This window comes from Diorhabda sublineata, chromosome 11, assembly GCF_026230105.1.
Source record: "Diorhabda sublineata isolate icDioSubl1.1 chromosome 11, icDioSubl1.1, whole genome shotgun sequence".
NCBI classification, from domain to species: domain Eukaryota; kingdom Metazoa; phylum Arthropoda; class Insecta; order Coleoptera; family Chrysomelidae; genus Diorhabda; species Diorhabda sublineata.
The window spans coordinates 8,432,771-8,456,580 of NC_079484.1; the positions used below are offsets into that span (position 1 = coordinate 8,432,771).

The 23,810-nt window shown below is 33.3% G+C and overlaps 1 protein-coding gene across 14 annotated transcripts in view; it reads left to right on the plus strand.

The window, feature by feature from the left end:
• The window catches only part of LOC130450233 (disks large 1 tumor suppressor protein), a 1,338,131-nt gene that overhangs the window by 939,200 nt on the left and 375,121 nt on the right, over positions 1 to 23,810 (plus strand). The window contains exon 2 of one of the 14 annotated variants that reach the window (XM_056788523.1): positions 6,986 to 7,263. The exons of the other annotated variants lie outside the window; for them this stretch is intronic. Within the exon in view, the coding sequence (XP_056644501.1) occupies positions 7,171 to 7,263 (93 nt within the window). The 5' untranslated portion in view covers positions 6,986 to 7,170. The remainder of the gene's footprint in view (positions 1 to 6,985; positions 7,264 to 23,810) is intronic. 14 annotated transcript variants of the gene reach the window in all.

Here is a 23,810-nt window from a genome sequence, read left to right on the forward strand (position 1 = left end):
CTCGGCTCAGGGTAGATTTTGAAATAGAAGGTAAATAGAACCTGAATCCAAATTATCATACAAATCGGTGTTATAAATACACCGTTTACACCGGTGTTCATTGATTGGATTAATCATGGAGCATCGTACTTTTATAATAACGTACATTTTTAAAAGCAATAGATCAACTGTGCAACATCGCATGTTTGGTGTTAAACCTTCATCTTCATGAAGAATTGTTCTAGTAAGTCTGAACAATTGATAGGGAGAGAACATCGGTATAATTCCACTTACCTGCCACTCTCTTTATTTATATCAAATCTTTTGTGTCCATTGAAGGTAAAGGGCCTCCAATCAGTATGAATTTCTTCAAACTCACTGGTATATTTTCAACTTATACATTGAATAATACTCATACTAACTATGACGTTTAAAGACCTCCGCCAACACGTCGGGGAGTAAGTACATTGATAACAAATGCGATCGGTCCTAAAATGAACCGGGATTTGATCCGCGAACAAAGCTAATGTATTATTGCTCTTATTCAACCCATTTATTCCCTAATAACTTTTTTTGTTTGCCCACTGTCAAAATAGACACGCGAACAGCGATTTTCAACACCTCACAAACAGAGAGAGAGAAATGTTTTATGGTCAAAAAATTGTTACCATTTGTAGACAAAAGGTTGTATAAACTAAAAAACAAACATAAAAATATCTAAAGAAAGATACAAATAAAATAAAATTTCTATATACAGAAGAAAACTACAATGAATAACAAAATTATAGGTAATAGAAATAGGTAATAATTAGTACATTAGTTGATAGCAATATTAAACCAGTATGCAGAATACCCGAAATTAAATATTATTTAACTTTCCATAAATATTCCCTCAAATTATTGCAGAATGCGGGAAAAGATTATATCGATTTGATTTCAATTGGCAAATGATTGTGCATTTTTTTGTATTGTAAAATATTGAGCCTTCAATTAATTCTGAATGTGGAGTAGGTAGGTAAAGGTCGTGTTCCGCGTTCCTAAGTGTATAACCGATCTTTCTGCAATTGGAGAGACGTGCTTACGAATTAAACAAACGGATTCAAACGATAAATAAGAAAGGAAGAGTCAGAATTTTTAATCTTTTAAAGAAGTCCCTGCAGTAAGCAGAGAGAGGCGACTCAATAAGGACACAATAAACTATTAAGGAGATAGATAAATTCACTTCTTTGGAAACTATTCTCAGCGTAAAACAGGAGGAACTTAATTTTTTATATAATGAGGCTATATATAACTCCCATTTCAAGGAATTGTCCACAAGAAGCCCTAAGAATTTTACAGATTCGACGACGTCATTGGTGGTGTTATTTAATAAAAAAGGCAGAGCAGTTTTAGAGGCGTTAAGACAGAGACTAGAATCGCATCATGATTTAAGGGTGATTAGGTCACTAGGTATGGTCCAATGAAGTGCCGTGAGATCAGGTTTGCTCCAAGAGAAACTAGTATCGTCTGCAAATAGACATATTCTACCACTGATGTCTTGATAGGCGATATAGTTTATAAACAGAAGAAACAAAATTGGACTTAGTACTGAGTCTTGGGACACTCCACATTCTATTAGCTTGCAAGAAGACATCTTTGTATCAACTCTTACAAGCTCACTTCTGTTGGTGAGGTATGACTTAAACCATGCGAGAGGTGTTCCTCTGAAGCCATAGTATTGCAATTTGTTGGTTAAAATATTATGATTAACACAATCGAAATCACAAAAAGTTGTTGCAGAGGAGTGATGGCTATTTAGGCTAGAGTAGACATTATTTTGGAAAGAGTTTATAACATCATTTGTGCATTTGTTAAAAACCCAAAAATGCATTCACAAAGTAAGTATTGAGGTTATCAGGTGAAGTAGAGATTATGCTCGATGAAGAAGGCTTATTTCTTAGATTTTGAAAACTCGAAAAGATACGGCCTAACTTGCGAGAAGCATTTTTAGAATTGGATTTCACCGAAAATTTTGTTAACACTAGTACTTCATGCGTCCTGAATTAAAGATAGTACAGTAGATGGATTCGGAATACGATGACACGACATATAGACAGTCTATAATACTAGGACTGGTCTTAATTATTCTGGTTGGTATTGACTGAAGACATTCTTGACCAGCGCATACACTGAAATAATCAATCTAACACAGATCGCGACATAGAATTAGTTTGCTTTTTAGAAGTAAGGACTCCAGTAAGGCTAGTAGTTTGTGACTGAAATTATGTACGTCAGCGTCAGTTGTTCTGTAAATACAAACTATATAGAGGTCACAACTCTTGAGGTACACGATAGAAAATTCGAATACTTTCTCACATATTATATCATTGAACTGTGTTATTTCAGAAAAGTCGTTGTTAGTGGACAATGATGGCAACAATTTTTGGAAAATTAAGCTCCTCTAGTAAAAGATAAAGCTCATCTGTTTTGTGTCTTAGGGATTAAATACTAATAAGGAACAGTCTGAGCATGATATCGGTCAGTCTTTCAGAGAGTGGTTGCTTCTTAGATCGCGTCATTTTAACTAAAAAATTTTACATTCACCTGGAGAGCTACTGTAATAATATTTGCTATGGCTTTCCCTAATTTTTTAAAGCTGGAAAAATTTCTCCGTTGGAAAGGAATACCTGAAAGCGGGAAGATCTGCTTCAACTTTAGCTGAACCAATACCATAAGCGTTGTGGAAGCGATAATATAACTCACGCAAGGAACCCACGTCGCTAGGGAATCCCTCTGATACTAGCGTTAGTTTGATGCTGGTATTCGTGTGCCCTTCTAAACACACGATGGATTTTTGGTCGTGGAGATACGCGAGGAATAGTCTATGTTTTAAAGATTGTAGGATCTCTTAGTTGTTGAAGACTTTCAAAATCATATCATCTCCAAAATGGAAGAAATTTTGACAGGTTGATTTGAGAGTATGCAAAAATGTATAGACCTCAAGGGCGAATATTTTAAAAAACAATAAAATAATTTGTTTTGAACTTATTCGTTTCTGTTTCACTTTTTGTGAAAATTTGAAAAGTGACATGCTCAAAAAATTGAATCTATGGAGGAAATAAAGCGATCCGAATTTGAAGAAGAATTTGAAATTGTCACAGGTTCAATAACAATATTTATATCTTACGGAAAATTAAAGATGTTTAAGGGATATCACTTAATCAAATATGGCGATAAAATCTGTCTGGATACCACCTTAAAAATTCTGAAATTATTGTAGATTGTCAGATCTACTGGAAATAGCGTCATGTCGTAAAGGGTATACTCGGAATTAATTTATACGAAGTAATAAAGTTTTTCAACTCAAACTGACTCTAATCGTCTTTTGTGTAATCACATCTATTCGCAAGATTTATTCGCTCTCCATTTTTTAATTCTACTTTCATTGCCGTTCATAACCCTTGTAGTTAATGAGGGGCATATAACACAGAAACAATTTAAAAAATGAAATTGGCATTATTTGCAGTTCTCACAAACGTTTTATATCGACACAGCGGTACGTGCCAATAAGGAATTGTGACCTTTCGAAATTAATGGCAATCGAATTGACTAGGCCCTAGCGTAACTTATCTCAATTCTCGTGGAAAAAGCAAGATTGTGTACAGGTTGAAGACAATGGCCGAAAAGGGTCGTTTTGTTCCTTTGATTAGAAATAGCCCGAGGAACAAATAAGGCCAATCCGGATATTGGTGATAAATCTATCAATCAGTTTTGGACAGGGTCCGGTCAAGGCTTGATAAAATGAGGGAAGGCGTTCATATGAGGATGCGGAGAAAAATAATTTTGAGTGACATTTCATCGAAAAAGCTTTTTTATATATTTTATTTTGCCACATATTTCCGTTTCACTTTAGTTTCACACTGAGTTCGACGAATATCCAATTGTTTCAAACCATCCGAAATATAACCTTTACCTCACCAATTAGCTGAACTCGCATTTCATCGTTTGTAAATATAAAGTAATAAGAGAGAATCTAATCAGGTGATTATGGTGGATGAAGGAATAAATCGTACCCACTTCGTCCAATTTTTTTGCAGCAACGCTAGATGAATCGGAAATCGTTTTATCGTGATGAAACAAAACTGATTCCGTCAAGAAATGTGGCCATTTCTACAGCATTGGCATGAAAAAATATCAGCAAATGAATTGGCCATTTTTCTAAATCCCAAAACTTTTTGTCGTGACGTTATTGGTCAGAAAAGTGCAGCTTGCAAAAACAATAACATCACTCATATTAAAAGAATTGTTTTTTCTCGAAACTTCTTTGATGTGTGTCCCTCAATAATGTAAGTTTCATCTAAATAAAATATAAATCTTCTTTGGTTTTTCAATTCCTTTATAGTCCATTCTACAATAACGTTTCTTTTATTTACATATACTTTCTGGAATACTTTGCAGCGGAAACTTATTTGTTTTAAAAGTATCCGCTTCATTATCACCTTGAACAGTTTGTCTACTGCCGGAAATTCCTTTCTAAAGAAGACCGCGTGTACTTTCCTTCCTTCTCTAAATAATTTTCTATTTGAAATGTTGTTTACCTAGAGCTTTATTTGCTATTTAAACTCACTACATTTTTCGTCTTCAATAACTCTGTAGATCGTAAATTTCTCAACAACAAGAGTAGTACCAACTAATTCCACAGTTTTTTCAACAATTTTACGTAAATGTTTGTCTGTAAACTATTTAAAATAATTGAATATTAATGTTTTTCCATTATCTGTTGAATGATCGATTTTTCAACGTTTACGCTGATGCACACTGCACCTTGCAAGTTTCAACTTGACTAAACCGAATAAAGAAGAAGAATAAAGAATACACAACAATTTTTTTCTATGGTTATGTACAGCTTATGATTGAAAAAGACCACTAAAAGTCCAAAGAGTTGTTTTAGCTCAGGTAAATTTATGAAACTTTTAGATTATTCTGTCATAATATTTAAAATTTTATGATCACTTCGACCCACAACAGGAATCATCGTTGAGCAAAATTGGAGGTATTTCCAATCTCGGTATCTAACAATTAGGTCTCCTTCATTCTTTCCGTTCGCTATTTTTGCAAAGCTAATACAGATTTAGTATTTTTTACGCATATTCTCATTCTTGTATTTATTTCCTACGATTTTTGCAACGACAGACTCTTATAGTCAAACGGGGACAAATTAAATACGTAATAGAATATCTTGAGGTTTCAGAATGTAACTACAACGTAGACCTTCTCAAATCTCGATTTGATAATAAAAGGCTCATTAAACGGTCTCACATCGCTTCTCTTTTTAATATTCTGATACTCAGAAAAAGTCTTGTTATTCTAGACGAAGTAAACAAACACTTTCTGCAGTAAAAAACAAATCAGTTGATACTTGGGACTATATTTTTTTATACCTGATATCCAAGAAACTTGATACGATCGCGAAACGCTATTGGGGAAAATACGAAGTTAGAGAACGAACCGAAAATAACACATTTTTTGGTCTAATATTCATAGTTCTTCCAATATCATTTGCATCAGACAGTTATGCGAGGAACAATCAATATTTCATAAAAATAATGTTTACTCCCCGTATAAAATCCGGTAAACATCTAACAAAACGTCAGTCCACGTGGACTTCATCGATATGTGTCAAAATTCATCACCTCCACTGTTTAACAATGAAAATATCGAATCGTAAACATAAATGCATTTCTATTGGCCGAAGCTGTCGGAAGGCGTATGTACACAATTATTTCGAAATATTCCAGCGATAAACAGTGTCGTCGCTTGGTGAGATTCATTTAATTCATAAATTTCTTTAAATAAATAGAAATATGGCATTCTGTAGACCATGGGCGAATAAAGACGATGAAATTGTAAAGTATAGTGAGAATAAGGACAGGTATGAACTTAATAATAAAGATTTAGATATACAAACACAGTTATTCTAAATATATTTGAATGTTTAAAAAAGGAAAATAATAAGAATTGTTGGATTGACTAAAGTAAATAAATTTTCCATTTATCGTAGTCACGAAAGGGATTTCTTCTGTGGTTCATTCACAGAAACGAAAAACATGTTAAGAAAAACTGAAATCAGTTGACAAAGTTACTCAAGATTTTATACGTAGGACAATTTATAGTTTATTATAAGGAGAACAGGGCTGCGCACAACCTCTTTACAATCCATCATAATTCAATCAAATGATGACTTTAGTTCAGTCGATTCTTACTATCATTATTATTTATAAAGACTCTTTGGGATTGAAAAGCTTTATTTGCAAAGAATTTATTTTCTCTTATGGTTTTTGCTTTCAAATTTCGTTTCGCAAAAAAAACGAATGGGGTATAAAAAGGGCCCAATTCACGTCTGGTACCCTATTTAAACCAAACTCACTTACAGACAAGTACATTTTACTCGTCTATTCACTTTTTATCATTTAATATTCAGCAAGTTGTAGTTGTAGCAAGTTGACGAGGTATATTAATGATTTTTTTCTAAGTTCCAAGTAGGACTAAAAAATCCACCTGGGCAACCATAGACAAATCATTTATAAGTAAGATATTGAAGATACAGAGGCAACAGATTGATATAAGGAGTTTTTATGTGAAAAAAAGTCAAAAAAACATAGTTGTGGGAATTTTGAAAACGTAGTTGCAACAAACAAGAATAGACAGAATTTATAAACAAAAAGTTGGCACCTATAGAGCTTCAGGCACACTTATGTCTGCCTATTAAACAGCTGACGATAAAATGAGTTGATTTTATTACCATACTTTCAAGTAACGTGTATATAAAAATTATTTACCATTTTTTCTTACCTAGATTCTAATTTAATCCGAATTACATTTACAAGAGCAGTTATTTTGAATACTTCCATATGTACCACATCAAGTTTTATGATACTTGAATAGATTGACATACTTAGAGTAGAGTATTTGAATATTCTATACAGAAAAATATGCATTTTTAGATTTATTCATGTGTATTTCTAAGGTTTTCCCTATTTCCTTCCATTCTTATAAAATGATGCTAAGTTGAACGTTCTCGATTTGTGCGAGCCATATAAAAATCTAAATAAACTTATTAGTGATGATAAAAAAACGAAAGGCTTCAAAAATGCTGGTGAACCAAATTTAAACCTGTAGTGATCATGAAGACTATAGTTTCTGTCTCAAAGTATGGGATTCAACGATAAAAAACTGAAGAGACTAAGAAGATTTAGATTCTTTGGAAGAGCGAAGGTTTATTTGATGGTACGATGGCCGATGCTGGTAAGTTTACGAGAAATTTTTATTCAATTCATGTTATGGAGGGTAGAGGTGTATGAAAATTAGTCCATCGAAATTGTTAAATAAGGATAATGCCATCATAGCATCAGAGTAAATTTTATTTCAATTCATCCACAACTGATTCATCTATAGTATTTATACCATAAACTTTGTCCACACCAGCAACATTCGGGAAGGTTTTTGAACTGTTATTTATCGTATACAGCTGGGTATTTCTTCAACTTTTCTCCCATATGAGATACTCATCCTTACCTCTACCTTCTATACTTCATGTGAACTGATGTTTCGATATACATCAAAAGTGTTGGTTATAGAATATTTTGGTATAAATGAGTTCTAATTAGAACAGATTTTGATTCTATTATCAATGTTTCTACATTGTTTTCAGTAAAGTAACAGTCAACTCTTTCTTTAAATGAAGTGCTGACATATCGTGACGAGCAGAAATCACTGGTTTATATGATACGAGGTATTCCAAGCATTCAATACCGGTAATCTTGGGCATATCTAGATCATTTGTTGAACGAATCTGATCTCTAAATCAACAGGCTACGTAATGGACGTTGTATTTGGTTACAAAGTAAACTACAGGACCTGACAGACGTTGTACTGTACACACACCTTGAATTAAAAATTCGATATTTTTATGTATAAGCTTCAACTTTCTGGATCGTTTTAATGGAGTCTGCCGGATTCAATGAAAAACGGTCGAAGATCCACAACAATTTATTAATAAAAAATTAATTGAATAAACATTTGAAATGAATTTTTAATCTGAACCATTGTCGAATTCCTTGGAATAGGCACAAAAAATACCATTCAAATCGGTTCAGTCGTTTAAGAGGAATGTAGGTACATACACACGCACAGAAGATTTAAATTTATAATAATGCACCTAGATAAGACATGACATAAGACAGCTATTTTTTCTTGACTTGGTTTATGGCTGGTACAATGTTTATCAGATAAAGTAAGATTGGTGAGAAATTTATTGCTTTTTGTTGGTAATTAGGTAATTTATTTTATCTAATTCTGCTATCAAATATGACACTTTAAGTCACTCACTAACATTAGGAAACGTCGCATTTTTCACAACCTTCATATATTATATCAGATATGAGAAGTAGTTATGTAAAAACTGTACGTAATTGTTTAACTTTCAAAGGTTAATTTATTATTTACTAGAAAAAACTGACAATTAATTCAGTATTTTAATATTTATAAAGAATGGAAGCAACATTCTTAAAGACACAGTTATTTAAAATAAGTCCATTTTCTTGAACTTCTTGTCTAATGTTAATTTCATTTGAAGCTGTGATATTTACATGTATGACAAGGGGTTGAGCCAGAATATTTTCTAAAATTTTTCTCTTATTTTCTAATGAACTTATGCTTAAAATAGCCTTCAGAGACACTGTTGGATTTCCATCTAATTCTCCTGAGTCTACCAGGAGAGACGCTGACGAGCATCTGAAACAATGTCCTGTGTATCCTGTGTACATTAGGTAGACCCAGGTACTGAGCATTCTTTGCGGGTAATTTTCCAATAGTATTTATGCCCACGGGTATGCCACATTTTCCATTATAATATAGTACAAAAAATCTTTTCTGGAGTTGTTATTCTAGAATCCCCATTATCGGTGCGACCTAAGGTACAGATTTATTCAATAATAACTTATAAACATATCGTAAATTTAATTGAAAATAGAAAGTTTTCGTCTTTGGCCTCTTTTATAAGCCAAAAACATAATGTACTTCTTGACATCGTCATTGCGCACGGTGAGTCCAGATCTCAACATTGAATATGTAGTCTACAAAGTCGACGCCCCCAATGGTATTGAATTTTCAAAATAAACAAGTATCAAGTTTTCTTGGACGTTCTTTATATTTTTCAGATCGAACCATTTTCAAATTATTAGTAGGCAATGGCGTATCTACCTAAGTTTTGAACTACCAGCATTCGCAGACTCTCTTACTTCAAATGGAATAACTGATTCGCTATCTCCAGACATTTCAAGTAATTATTTCTAGCTTATTTTGACTTATTTTGAAAAATCTTAAGCGCTGAAAACAAAACTTGACTTGATTTTTTGCAGTATTTGCTGCAAATTGTGTGAATGAGATTTGTGATTCCATTCCTAACCAAGATAATGTTTTTGAGATACCTCTCAAACCGCTTCAAAATTTTTGAGGTCTTCCACTTCTTTCCTTTTTCACGTAATTGCCTGCCTCACGATTTAAAAATTTTTTGATCCCTCCTTGGGAGCGAGCAATTTGTCTTTAGCTCATCCTCTTTTTAAGCCTATAATTCTTTTTAGCTCAATTTCCGTAAGTTGAATTCCACGCGCCATTATTTTGAGAAGAAGGCCAGTTTATACGAATCGTCAGGGCATGAAAATTAAACACATGTACTCTCTCTCCAACATTTAGAAGAAAATTGAGAAGGTAATAATCCTTTAATTCAACTGATCATAGAAAATAAACATCGAATTTGTAATTATTCACAAGTCAAACTTGATTTATTGACAATACCTGATGACTATAGATAGATTATCAAATATATGAAGGACCATTCAAAGTTTCTTGTCAATATAATAACATAAAAACAGCTCTTGAAACAAAATAGTGGAATTAAGCCATTCTATAACTACTTTGATTCTGTAAGTTGAGTTTATATTTTTCACAGTATTTTGAAATGTCTGCGCATTAAAATAATCAAGCGATTGATAGTTCATGGTAAATATTGTTCCATTCCTCCAACGCCGCTGTGACTAACCATTTGAAGTCTGAGGTAGGTTGACACAATTGTAAATTGCTCTCGTAATGATAAGTTTTCAATTGCATTCCATGAACATCACCTTAATCGTTACATATAGAATATATAAGGTTGTAATATCGTTTCATTATTCTTCATCAGAACATTGCGGTACTCTCTTTATAGGTGGCAGCTTCGCGGAGAACATTGAGTGGTTCTCTCCAGATCCTTTCTCCATTATATTCCCATTTTGGTTTCATTCGTAATAAAACTTGTCTCCATTTACTATGCTCTAGAAAACGGACAGCACGAGAAGTTACCAGTAATTTTTTAGCACCTAAATTTGTGATATGGAATTGTTTTACAACTCTGGTGAGTACTTGGACATTCGCACAAAAGACAGTTGCCATAGAAGTCCAGAAAAAATAGCTTCTTCATGCCAAGGAAGGTCTGTTTTCTTAATAGGTGTTGTTGAAGGTGACCTTAATGATCGATAAAATATATTCAACACTCACTTATTTTGCTTTTAAAATGAATTAAGTTATTGTTATTTATTCGTTAAAAAACTGTCTCTACATAAATGCTCAACATAGTTCGATTAATTGTTTACTGAAAACATAGATAGATAAGCCTGTTTTAGCTTTTGTAATGTTTCTAATGTTTCAATTTGCCCCAAGCCTGTTATAACACTCGTCAGCTTTTTTTAAAGCCGTTTCTACCAAAAACGTTACAGGTTTGATAAAAAGTTTATTTGATCGATAGTTCTAAATTGAAATAGTACTGCTAGATTTCATAAATACGGAACAAAGGGACAAATTGTTACAAGTAGCCCCCCACAGCCCTAAATCTTCTGGGAATGTGTTTGTGCTTAAATATGTATCATGATACAATGCGGTCCATAATTATGTGATAAATTCAATTTTAGCTTTATTATGTACTATGTGGAAAAATCCTGAAACAAGTCAATATTTATTCTTAAATTGACAGTTTACTGTAATATTATTCCTCTCTAGCACCACCTCTGAATTAAAAGTCTTAAAAAATTTTAATAAGAAAGGGGGTTTTGTGGTAGTCTCTCAACAATATAAAGTTTTCCAAATTTAGTGCAATAATAACTGAGAAAATTAATTTTTAATTTCTAAAATTTTTCTCTTTAAATAGAAGTGTAGGCGCCATGCTTATCTTCTCTTCATTATTCCAATTTTATGCATAACTATAGTCAAGTTTGACATCATAGCTATTTGTAGAGAATATTATTTGAGTTGAATTTCCCTTTGATTCATTAACGTTGAATTCCGTCTGTCATGCACTAAGTTTTATGTTCAACGATCTTTTTGTTTGATTCTACAAATGATGCTTCCACGAATAGCCAATGTTGTTTTCAGTTTTCTAAATTTTCTCGGGATTTAATGACGAACCTTTCTAAATTTGCGGGTTTTTTTTTCGAGTTTTTCTCCTATTCAAATTTCTCTACATAGTTTATCGATTTCGCTGGAACATAGTAATAAAAGGATTACGATCCCAAGACACATCCGATTCTGGGAAAGCTCTTACCTCAATCTACAACACTTAATTATTTATAAGTTTCCAGAAGCGAACAACAAATAACACAAGATTAATAAGTTTCGAAATGAAGGAATTTTTGCGAATTATTAATGATATCAAAAGATTTATGAGAAAGGTGAGTCTGAAAATTATGATGAAACGTTTTTTAAATTAAATTAATTATCGTGATTTATGAAATTCTAATTAAAATTTAATTGACTATGTATAGATTAGTTTTTCGAAATAAATTGAGAAAAGAAAATTATACAAAATAACAATTCTCTGTCTGAACTTTATCAAAATACCAATTTGTTTACAGTCATTTAATGAACCAAAATAAAGTTAGTATGTAATCTCTATGTCAACAATTCAAGACTTTTAAGAGTGGATATAATAGAGTATTATCTACCAAGACAACTGGGAGAAAATACGCGAATCCATCATCTCACTAAACATGTGACCCTTGTTTAATATATATTTGAAGTTCTCGAATAAATATGTATTATCATCAGGGACTGAGACATTGAACAGTACTCACCTTAAGTAAACGAAAATTGCCTGGGGTATAATACATTTTTCATAAAAATATAAATTCGTTACGCTTAACAAACAACCTTTAAAATGGAGTTTGTTGATCTGGTTGCTATCTAATTGATTTTTTGAAATTTGAGGTTATGGTGGTTTAGGTCGTTATGGATGAATTTTCATCGAATTGGTTTTTTCAAAATCTAAAAGATATATCGTAGGTTGATAGCAAGTTGGGACTTTAGCTAAAATTCGGATAATAGAATATCGGTTGAAAAAGGCCAAATTGTTTAATAGTGAGAAAAGTAATCGCGGTATATGGGATAAAGACAAAGTGAAGCAAATTTAACTCGCTGGTCTTCCAAACAGAGAAGCTGGACCCAAAGTTTACTATCATTATGCTATTGCAAATTGAAAATGAATGTCACGTAGCCGTAAAAAAAACAGAAGATTATTATGAGAAAATTCTAGCTCATGCTCAGACTGGTTAGGTTAGGTAAACAATGTGGAACAAACCGGTGTTCTTGTTTTAAAAATAAAATAAAATATAAATGACAATGTCACCAAGCCTCCACGTGTTGTAATAAATGATTGATTGACATGCAAAAAATAAATAAATAAGACTTCTTTTATACTATTTTTTATCTTATTCTGTAAACCCAATAGTCTGTTATCCGAATTTTAGCTAAAGTCCCAGGAGAATAGACAAACGCTTGGTCATTATCCGACGAATAATCTATTGTCTAATACTCCGGGAGAATAGGCGTGGCGCCCCATCAGCCAACTGCCTATTTTCCTGGGATATTAGCTAAAATCCCAACTTGTCTATTGACTTATGACATATAGATTACACTAAGCTTATTTAAAACAGTTTTTTCATTATAACACTTTTGAGCAATAAATGTCGTTGCCATTGTATAGTTTTGTAGTTACTTGATCGCCACAGTTCCGCAACAACAACGTGTATATACTAATTGGCAAACGAACTAGGTTCACGGTAAAATTTTTGATGTTTCGGCTCCAATTTTAAAACTATTATTAAGAGAAGAGAGAGCTAGATGGTTATTCGTTCATTGATACAAAGTGATCCCATTTCGTGTTTTCCTTCTGTCTACTGAACGCAACGAATCACCCCTATTTTGGTTGATTCCAACGCTTACGTCTTATGCCGACTCCGGAGATTAATGTAAATAAAGACTAGCCCCAATCGGGAGTACAGGGTGGAAAATGAACGACATCTTCTGGATCACTGAGTTCATAATTTGATATTTCATGGTTCGTTAACGCAGTTTTATTTTTTTTATCGTATTGATGATCTTTTAGTCTATTTTCTAAATATTAAGAGGTCTGCCCTATGTAGACAGCGTCACAATTAGTACAAGGCACTTGATATATAATATTATATGTTTTTTGGTGTTTTTCAATTTAGTGAAATATTTGGATAACGTATTATGTCCTTTATGACTTATACTAATATCATATTTATTGAAATAATTCGATAATTGTTGGGAAAGTTTTATGTGTTGATGTTTCGTTTTTGTTCTGTTTTTTAATTGAACATATTCAAGAAAAGGACAAACAGACAACGCAATCAACTAATTTTTAGATGTTTAACGTAATTTTGGTTTCTATCAACCTAGTCCTCGCGTTGGTTCCATTTGACTTTTCATGAGCTTCGGGGTTAATAACTACAAAAAGCCTCAATATATATTGAAATCTCACCACCAAGGAAATAATAGTCGCAATAAATGAAAGTAGAAATGGAATAAAATGCTCTTGAAATCGACAATGCCATGAAAACACGATCACTTCTGATTTTGATTCTTCAAAATAAACCAACAAATTATTTTCAGGATAAGAATTAGCTTCTTTTTTCGGTGTTGTGTATGTTTTCAAGCTTGAACTATCTATATGACAATTTGATTTAATTGGTCTTTATCTGTTGCTACTCAGAATAGTTATTCTACAACCAATCTAGTTCAATGTCTAATATTTCGAAGTCACGATAACTTTTGCGAGTTATCAATCTTCTGCCCTCAACCTTTCCCTGAATGATCAGGAGAGAGATGTGATTTATGATACCTCTCATTATATCACCGAAATAACTGACCTCTTGAGTCAGAACTCAAAAAGAAATAACCGCTTTTGCAGCAAGAAGTAGCAGTGGAAGAAATGAAGAAAATTTGTCTGATAAATTTAATCTAGTGAATTTTGATAAGGAGCTATCAATATTATTTTTCTGTGTCTTTCAACCCTGTATAGAGACCTTCAACGCATCCATTTTCGTATAAATTATAGTAGAAACTACCTCCTTTCAGAAATATGGATATTGTTATGACTGTTATAATTGTCTATGTCATGGCTTTATATAGTTCTACGTAGCTACAGATAACCACTACTATTCATTCACGAAATTCATCTTCTTTGTCTACCCCTATCAATGTGAAACTACTTCGAACAATAGTATCTAAAGGAGGGTTCGCGTTAAGGATGTAATATTATACTGTGAGACTCCGAAGGCGAAAAAAATCCTTTGTGCTCTCGAAATATACCGCTAGAAGTTATGAATTTGCTACTTGAACAATTGAATTTTCACCACACTTTATTCAACTCACTCTCTTAGTTTATCTGTTTGTGTGTAAAATTTTCTAGCTTTTAATAAACCTATCGACTTTTGCGTAGTGTCCTACTTGTTCGTTTTTGATAATATACCGGTGATCAATAGTAATAAATTAATGAATAAAATAAAATTTCCGAAAAAGTGAGTGTGATGCTGTTTACATAGGGCAGACATCTCCATATTTAGCAAATAGATTAAATAGTCATTAATACGATGAAAACGTTAACAAACTACGGAATATCGAAGAAACATATATTACATTATAAATATTCACAAATTCTTGAAACGTGATCAAATAATTGACTAATCACAATCAGTGCCAGTGGCCAATATATGCCGCTTCTGATGGTATTTTGGCGAAATAGAATGGATGCTAAATGCTGCGCTTGGAGCTTGGGGAATTTGCAGTGATTCTGGCTGAATGACAGTAGAGCTATTCTAGGAATGGTTTAAGTTTAGTGGAGCCAAAGTTGAATGACCTGTTTTGTTACTCCTAGATGGGTATAGTACCCACATGCAAAAAATTGATCTCATAAATGAAGCTCGATCCTCTGAACTCATCATTTTATGTTTTCCACACCATACTACTCACCACCAACAGGTGACTTTGTTTACAAGAGACCGTTCAATACTTGTTATGATAAAGAGAGAACAGCTTGGCTTCACAGCAATCCAGGAATGGTTGTTACGGTGCGGCAAATAGCTGAATTATTTGGGAAAGCTTTCGTTCAAGCGTCTTCAATGTCAACGCCTTAAACGTGTTCCAAAAATATGGTATTTGGTAATAGGATAGATCGAATTTCTCACAAAGTGACTTGCAATCTCAAGTGAAACAATATCTGAAACCTATCCTCTAATATTTTCACCTATTCAGTCTAGAGTAGAGCTGGCTAATATAGCGGATTTACCTATAACTTCTGCTATTGTGACAACTACGATGAGTCCAGCAAGATTGCCACCTGCTGAGGATGAAAAGGAGCCGATCTCAAGATTTAAGCTGACCACTTCTATAGCTAAGAGTTCACCATAAGTTATCTGCAATATAAACCCCTAAGTCTAGTTGTTCTAGTTAGACTGATAACAACACCAAGTACTTCACAAATATCAAAATTTTCTGTAGCCAGTCCTCTTAGAAAACGCAACTTCATCGCCATTTGGAAATCGATATAAAGAAAGAAACTAAAAGAGGAAAATCAAGAACTGAGAAAATTTGAAAAAATCTACGATTAACAGAAAGAGAGTGACCAAAAATAAAAAACAATCAAAGATTAACTCGTTAAATGAGAGATGAAAAGTGTGAAGATCGTTATTTCGAGTCAAATGAAGGATGAGCTGCATATTCCGCATGTGGCAAATGGAGTCACTGTAGCTGTGCTGAGATAGACGATGAAGATGAAGACATGACGTTTACGTTTGAATTTTTTCAGAATGTGGCGATCTGACTTTTTTTATTTTTTCATTACATTTAATTTAATTCTATAACATATGTTCCTAACGACAGTGAATTATGAAAGACTGATTGCTAAACATGATAATAATGAAATGAAAAATATAATACAAACGCGATTTTTTCAGTTCCATTCACTTTCAAACTTTAAGTGTCTTGCACTCACTCAATATATTTATAATTCATTACATAGGGAATCTATTGATTAATATAATTACGAAAATTATCAATGTCAATATAATATTTTGATAAAGGCTGAAGTAGATCGAAACGTCAAATGTTACCTGTTATTTTTATTTATTTTCTATGAAAAGACACCTAAAGTCTAGACAAATTATCATGAAATAATATAATAGAAACTAGAGAAAATCATAAAAATATTAATCTTTATTATAAATATTCCATCCTATAAGTTTTTATGTTAATATTCCTTTTCAAATTGTAACCGTAAAGTCTGTCAGATGTTCAAAGGAAAGATCTCATGTTGTAATGATAACATTTCAGAAAATGTACTTCTTGAATCCACTGCGTCTTCACACTCATTATACATTCATGGAACACGTAGTCAAGCTTTTAAAAGCACAAATAAAGACTACAAGTAAGTTTCCGCCTTCGAGGTATACAACGCCATTTCGAGAGTCTTAGAGAGTAGAAATTGGGATGTTCCCTAATTACCCCCACGAGTAAGATATTTGCAAAATATGTCTTGAGAGCTTATAACCAAGTTCATAACCTTCCACATATTCCCTAATGATTCGAAAGAGATTTGAAAATGTAAGAAGTTGATTCGACATTTATTGTTGACTGATTTAGACAAATTTTTGGTAATTTGAAAAGAAACTACTTCAGTGGCTAATACCGCGAATATCATTAAATTACATCTCTTCCTAAGAAAATAACGTCCATCAAGATGTCTTTAAAGCGGCGATTACGTTGGAAATACCTCATTGATAATTTAAAATTGGTGATAAAGCTTACCAAAAAAAGCATCTACATTACTTTTCAATGATTTTTATAAAATTTTCAATTCATTTCATATAAATAAAGTTCTCATTGTAGTACTATGTGAACAACTGAGAACGGACGTCGGCCATATCACAAAAACGAACTATATTATATCTTCGGAGAAAAAAAAAACACGCGAAAGTTATTTTTAAAATTTTAAGTCCACCGCTATAACTTAACTCCTCCGAGCAACCCCACAATGCACAGTTACAACTATTTCTAAAAATTGATCTTTTTCTCGACGACTAAGGCGCAATTTTATAACTGGAGTTAAAACTGAAGTTTAAACTATAGATTTAATTCTAGTTTAAACCAAAAAATCTCATTATTATTAACTCCTGGTCTCACGCGAGCAGTCTCTGTTTAAACACTGAGAAAATTTTAGTTTTATCCTATAAAGGGACACACCTAGTGTGAAAGTTTCAAAAAATCGATTCGATTTGAATGAGTTACAGCCATTTAAAAGAGTAGCCGCTCGGCAGTTAGATACTTGTATTGGCTACGGGACATACCACCATTTTATCTTTAAACGCGTTTTTCTAGAAATAGCATTTTTCGAATTTTCCATATGATGACTATCCAGTTTTTTTATCTGATCACAAATCGAATTTTGGTAAGCCAAAAACGACCAAAATGTTGCGTAAAATTTAACATTTGTTTTCAAACATGCCGCCATTTTGTCAATTTTTGATTTTTTTGTTCGCCCGAGGGTCATCGTACAGACAATATGTTTTAGTTTAACGAGAATTTTTTTTGTTATGTTTTATCAACGGAGAAGGCTGCAATCACTCCAGCAGTGGAAGACCTTTTTTTCGGCGTGTCATTTCAAAAATATTTTATATTTTATTTCAAAAATTTTACTGTGTATTCTCTTACTGTGTATTATATAATTATACCCTCAAAATTTTGAAACGATTGATTCACTAGTTTTTTTTTATTCCCAAAAATTACCATTTTTTATACTGTCACACTAGGTGTGCCCCTAAGGATCTACCAGCTCTAAAACTCAACAGTGACTTAATACGATCCTCAAATTCAATCAAGTTTCTTGGTCTACATATTAACGGTGCCCTTCGGTATGGTTTGCCTTTCCGTTTATTGTATTACAAGTTCTCGGTTTTCGTTCTTTTCCTATCACAGTATTCCATTTAGTAATTAAGTTATTGTTCCTGTTTATTCTATCTGTCCCCCCTTTGTCAAAATCAAATCAATTTCTTATTTCATATGAAATTTGATATGAAATTTATCAGTTATTTGTAGTCAGTTGTAGGTAAATAAATTCATGTTAGTGGCAAAGCAAGTTTGGCAAATAATTTTTTGCTCTAAATATCTTTTCTCCGTGTCGTGTTTTCTAGATTTCCTTCTGGAAATCGAGGATAAAAAATATATTACATCGTATATCCGATTAGAAACAGATAATTAAATAGTACTTTTACAGATTGTGTACATATTTCATCTGAAATAGAAAACCAACAGTTTCCAGAATTAATTGATCCTAAGCCTCTGCAATCCATTTAATTAAAATTATACGTATTGGTTTGCATTTCCAGCTCATATTACTAATGGAAATGAATTCCACCTGAGAACTACACGGAACTAATATAGTTAAATTCTAGTTAATATTTTTTCCACAAATTTCTATCCATTACATTCGTTTTTTTACGAATAAGTGATCAAACTAATCGAAACGCCAGAAATACGAGTAGAGTATGCAAAAATAAATGTTGTTTTACATGTTTTTTCCTAATTTGTAATAAAAATTAATGAAGGATTATATTGGAGAATTGCAAAATTTTTATTAATTCAGGTTGTAACAGGTTTATTTGATGACATCAAATTGTTTACCAACTATGATTGCTGAACGTTCAACTAATTACGTAAAACAGTTTAAAAGAGTTTGAAGCTACCTCTAGACTGAATAATTGGTCCAATAAGAAGAAAGCAGTCAACTTAACTATCGCACTGCGGGCAGACACCTTAGATGTACTCCATAAGTAACTTCTCGAAGAAACAGATTACTTCGATCAACTGAAGAAGAGGTTGGACTTAATTAATTGGATATAGAAGACTATAGAAGACATGTACCAATCTGAGCTGCAAAACAGAAGCCAGGAGCTTAAAAACCCTTCAGAAGTATAAAGTAGACATGGTCTGACTTGTCCTATTTGCTTATCCATCCACACCACACAACATGATGCATGTTTGGGCATCCAAGAATTGCTGCTCTTAAAAATGATGTAGCCACGAAGACTTCGGGATATAACAAGGATAGAACAAACTTGATAAACGGATTGGTTGACAAAAAACCGAAAAAGATTATATGTCGGAATTGTGACAAACTAGGGCATGCATGGATTTCATGTAAGCGTTCCAGTACTCCCACAAACGAAGAACTCCTCACCTGACGTCAATGTAATATCTTCTTATTTATTTAAACATTTTTTAATTATAAAACGGTTGGGAGTTTAAACGACTTTCGAAATAGATTCACCGTTCACTAACACTTATACTATAAACTTTTCACTAATACTTAGCATGTAATTGATTTGAATACACTGTTTGGTCCACTTTTGTATTCACTTCTCACTCTCTACTCTGTATTACGGATACCATCAAATTATTTACTATTACTGCTAAATAATCTTATATATTGAATTCACATTCTAGATGTTTCCGATTCTTGGGATCTCTAGAATGTTGTTAACAAACAAAAAATCCTTCTTAGAAATTGTCTCTATAATAAAATAAAACGGTGTAACTTGATGTAAACAGGTCATAAGATACAGATCTTTCAAAAACAAAAAGTCTTGAACGCATCCACCAAACTCTGTATTTAGTACGAGTAAGTGTCTAGATGGCCTCATGCCAATAGTTTTCATCCATCTGAAAAGATACTGTCTTTCGAACAGACTCCTCAGAGATGTAATATACCAAGAATAGGCACTGGTAGTTTTGCTGATGGCTGTCTGGCGAGCGAATAAACCACGACGTTGCACGCGTGACAAAGCTATATCTTACAGCTAGCGCTCGTCATTTCATGTGGATTTTTTTAACATCATCACAAGTCTAGAGCGCACAATTTCGGCCGATATAACTTTTATAGCAGCTCAACTGTCTGAGCAGATGGAATATTTGAGCTGGGAAAACTGCAGCGTTTTCGCCAAGTGAAAAATATTTGCTAATTTTGAGTATCCTCCACAAAAACCTGCTTGTGTCAAGCCACTCATCCTAAAGCTACAGTTGTATCCATTTTACCTTCGTTAATAATATATAACTATTTCACCGCATAGCTTCTATTTAGTTTATATGTTCATTTGTATTTTATAACAACTGTTGAATCAACGACTGATCCATCCATTTCATTCAATTAATCCAATCCATTCGATTGATGTATTACAAGGTGCCGTTAGTGGAAATGTTGTGTATTACCTAATGACAAAGTTTTGAACTAAATGCAAATAGAAATATCGAACAGCCATCACTGGTGAATAATTACAAGAAGCAAGGCCATTACACGCCGGCCTGAGGTTGACCAGTGAATGTCGGTCGGACTAACGCATTCGCATTTTCATACATTATTGAAATGTCTGAGTTTATTTCCCGTCTAGAATGTTCTCAACCAGAGGCACACAACAATGTATGCATTTTTTACTTGAGTAAACCAATTATGCGTTATAAAGTTCAATTTTGTTATTAAACTTACAGTTTACGTACAGCTTTTATTATATCTACAATGTGACGAAGGGAATTATCCAAAAATATTAATAATCATTGTAGGCAACGATTATCAGAAAGCCATTTTTATCGAAATCGCTACGAAATAAACACTTTGCATATACACTTTGCTCTTGATGCTCATTACGAAGCCTACCAAATATGGAGTCGTAGATAAAAGTGAAATGGCGGTTCAATACTATTCCTAATTAAAAACTGAAATAACGATACATAACGAGACAACAAATGCAAATAAACTAACCAGAAAAAACAACGATACCAAAAGCGTTAAACTCTACGGGTACTTTCTAGTAACTACCATTTACGGCAATACGAAAGCGGGTGCATCCATGCAGGGGTTAAGCGACGTGCAAAAACAAAGCTCTTGAATGATCAAAGTATTTATCAATTTCGCTAAAGATTTGTTTCCCTACACGGTTGGCTAAAGGCACAAACACGACCACCACTCATACGTGAAAAGTCAGCTTCCTCAATGGTAGCTTCGCGACTTCAACTGAAGCGTGCAAACCCAGCTCCTCCAGCTGCAGTTTTCTTACCCTGGGTATAATCGGATGGCTGAAGGTTCTACCAAGACCACCATTGAGACTTAAAAAGTTAATTTGTTCAATGGCCCACGAAATTTGAAAGCTCGGTGGATGATGAGTCAACCCATAAATACAAACTCACCTCGGATTTCAACCTTAGTGGTCCAGTGTAATCTTTGACGGTTGTTGCAAACACTATTATTTCCTACCTGTCGCAATTCGGTAATTTATATCGGCTTACCTAGGTTTCTCTTACCTAACTTCAGACTGACTGGTACAAAAACCCTTCAAGGGACTTGGTTAAACTTTGGACACTTACTCTGCTTCGGGTCTTATCTTCGTTGAAGGCTGCGTGGTAAACGGGCCGCTGGATCCTCGAGAAGTGCCTCTGTTTGACGGCTACAGGTATTTCATTACTGCCAATTCCGGGATAAATCTACTTACAATGCAGTCGACCGTTCTTTGATCGGCTTTTCGCTTCCATGAGAATGGCGGTTCAACTTTTTCTGGCTCGGTACCATCTCTTTTATTTCTCTTATTCTACAGGATGTCTCACGACGAATTTAAGACTATCTGTATATGGCAAAATGACTAATGACAGTTAAATTAGTGTCATTTATCACAAAGCATTTTTCGAAAACAGTTTTCAGACAAAAGTATACTGAAATTATACGTATATATAAAAAATGTATTAATATACAGAGAATTCTATTGAAAATAACAAAGTTACAGTCGACTTTCGGTAGAACCGAACATCTTTGAAAATATTTTAGTTGGAAAGATCGTATCCGAAAACCCAACGTAGAAATTTTCAATATTAATGTCCTGAGTGCATGTCAAATTGTCGATAATTTAATTTTCTCGAGTGCGCGAATGCGTACGAGAGGAAATTATGAGACAATTTGACATGCACGAGAGGGCATTTTGGCAGACTTTTTCCTGAGAAAAATTTAATTTAAAATAAACAATAATTGTTCCTTTTCTTAAAATATAAAATTAAAACCAAATGATGTTTATTAATCCTAGACGAAAATTTAGCACTAGTGCAAATTATCGATAATTTGCACTAGTGCAGTATTATCGCTGAAATTTGAGGTAAACATAAAATATTACAACTTTTTGGTTGACTTAAATTTTTCGAAGGAAATAGTCATGGTTCTACTATAAGTATTTTGCCAAATACACATAGTTTTAACTCGTCGTGGGACACCCTGTATATACATCATTTTTCGACGTCTTCCGATATCTAACCGCCATCATGGCTCTACGTATATTAATAAAGGCGGGCTATTGGAATAAAAATGGCGGTGCCTTCTGAGACGTCACGCTGCGTCACTGTTAATTCACTCTTCTCTTTCTTCTTCTCTTTCTCCCTTGTACTGTCCACTTTAGGTCCTGTTTAAGTATTCTGTTGTCTGACATTCTTTCTACAGGACCATACCAGATTAATTGTTTGATTTTGATGACATCGATTACGATCTGTCTGATTCCCTTTATATCCCTTATCCTGATATTTCTTATCCTTAATTTTCGATATCACTTGGTCTCATATTATTCCATTCATCACAGATACAGATTATCTACTCCGTAGATTTCTCTCTTTGATTGCTTTTGGACACGGTAGTATCATTGATACTTTTTATATTAAAAACTCGTTATCAGTACTGTCTGTGGGTTATCTGGTTATTACAGAGAAGGTAGTTGAACTAATTGAACTAATTACGTCAGTATTAGTGAAGCACACGGATAAGATTTAGATGTTGCTTATTTGTCTTTTTTACTGTTAGAGGGAGAATCCTCTTGAACACCCGGCGTCATTATCGGGTAGCGTCGGACTAAAACCTCCCCTGGACTCTCGCACTTTCCAATAATATCTACTCTTGTATTGTTTCGTTGCAAAGGCTGTCTTTCATTGTGTTTAGTTCTTACTTTTTTTCTCTTTTGTCTCTATTTATGCACATATCGCTTCATAAGTGTACTTCCAGGACTCCTCTGATTCTAAGAAGCATTTCATCATGTTGGCAATATTGAGATTTCTCCAAGTTCCTGGATATTCAAGTATATCTGATGTCCACCTGGTATATAGGTATTATTGTCTCAAAGGTGTTCCACCTGACGGAACTTTTTTAAAATTTGAACTAGAACATAAATATACGTGATTTGGTTCAGATTAACTCCGTTTCGACTAAGATATCATTTTCCCTAGCTTATTTGACCTTTCTCATAAATTAAAATTCCTTGTTATTCAACTCTCGCACCTTCGCATATTATCACTTATCGATAAATCAATAATTAATTACCTTCATCAGGGAGACATAAACAAGGAAACTAGAGAGGAATTTCCACGCTGAATTTCCGACTTCCGAAAATGTT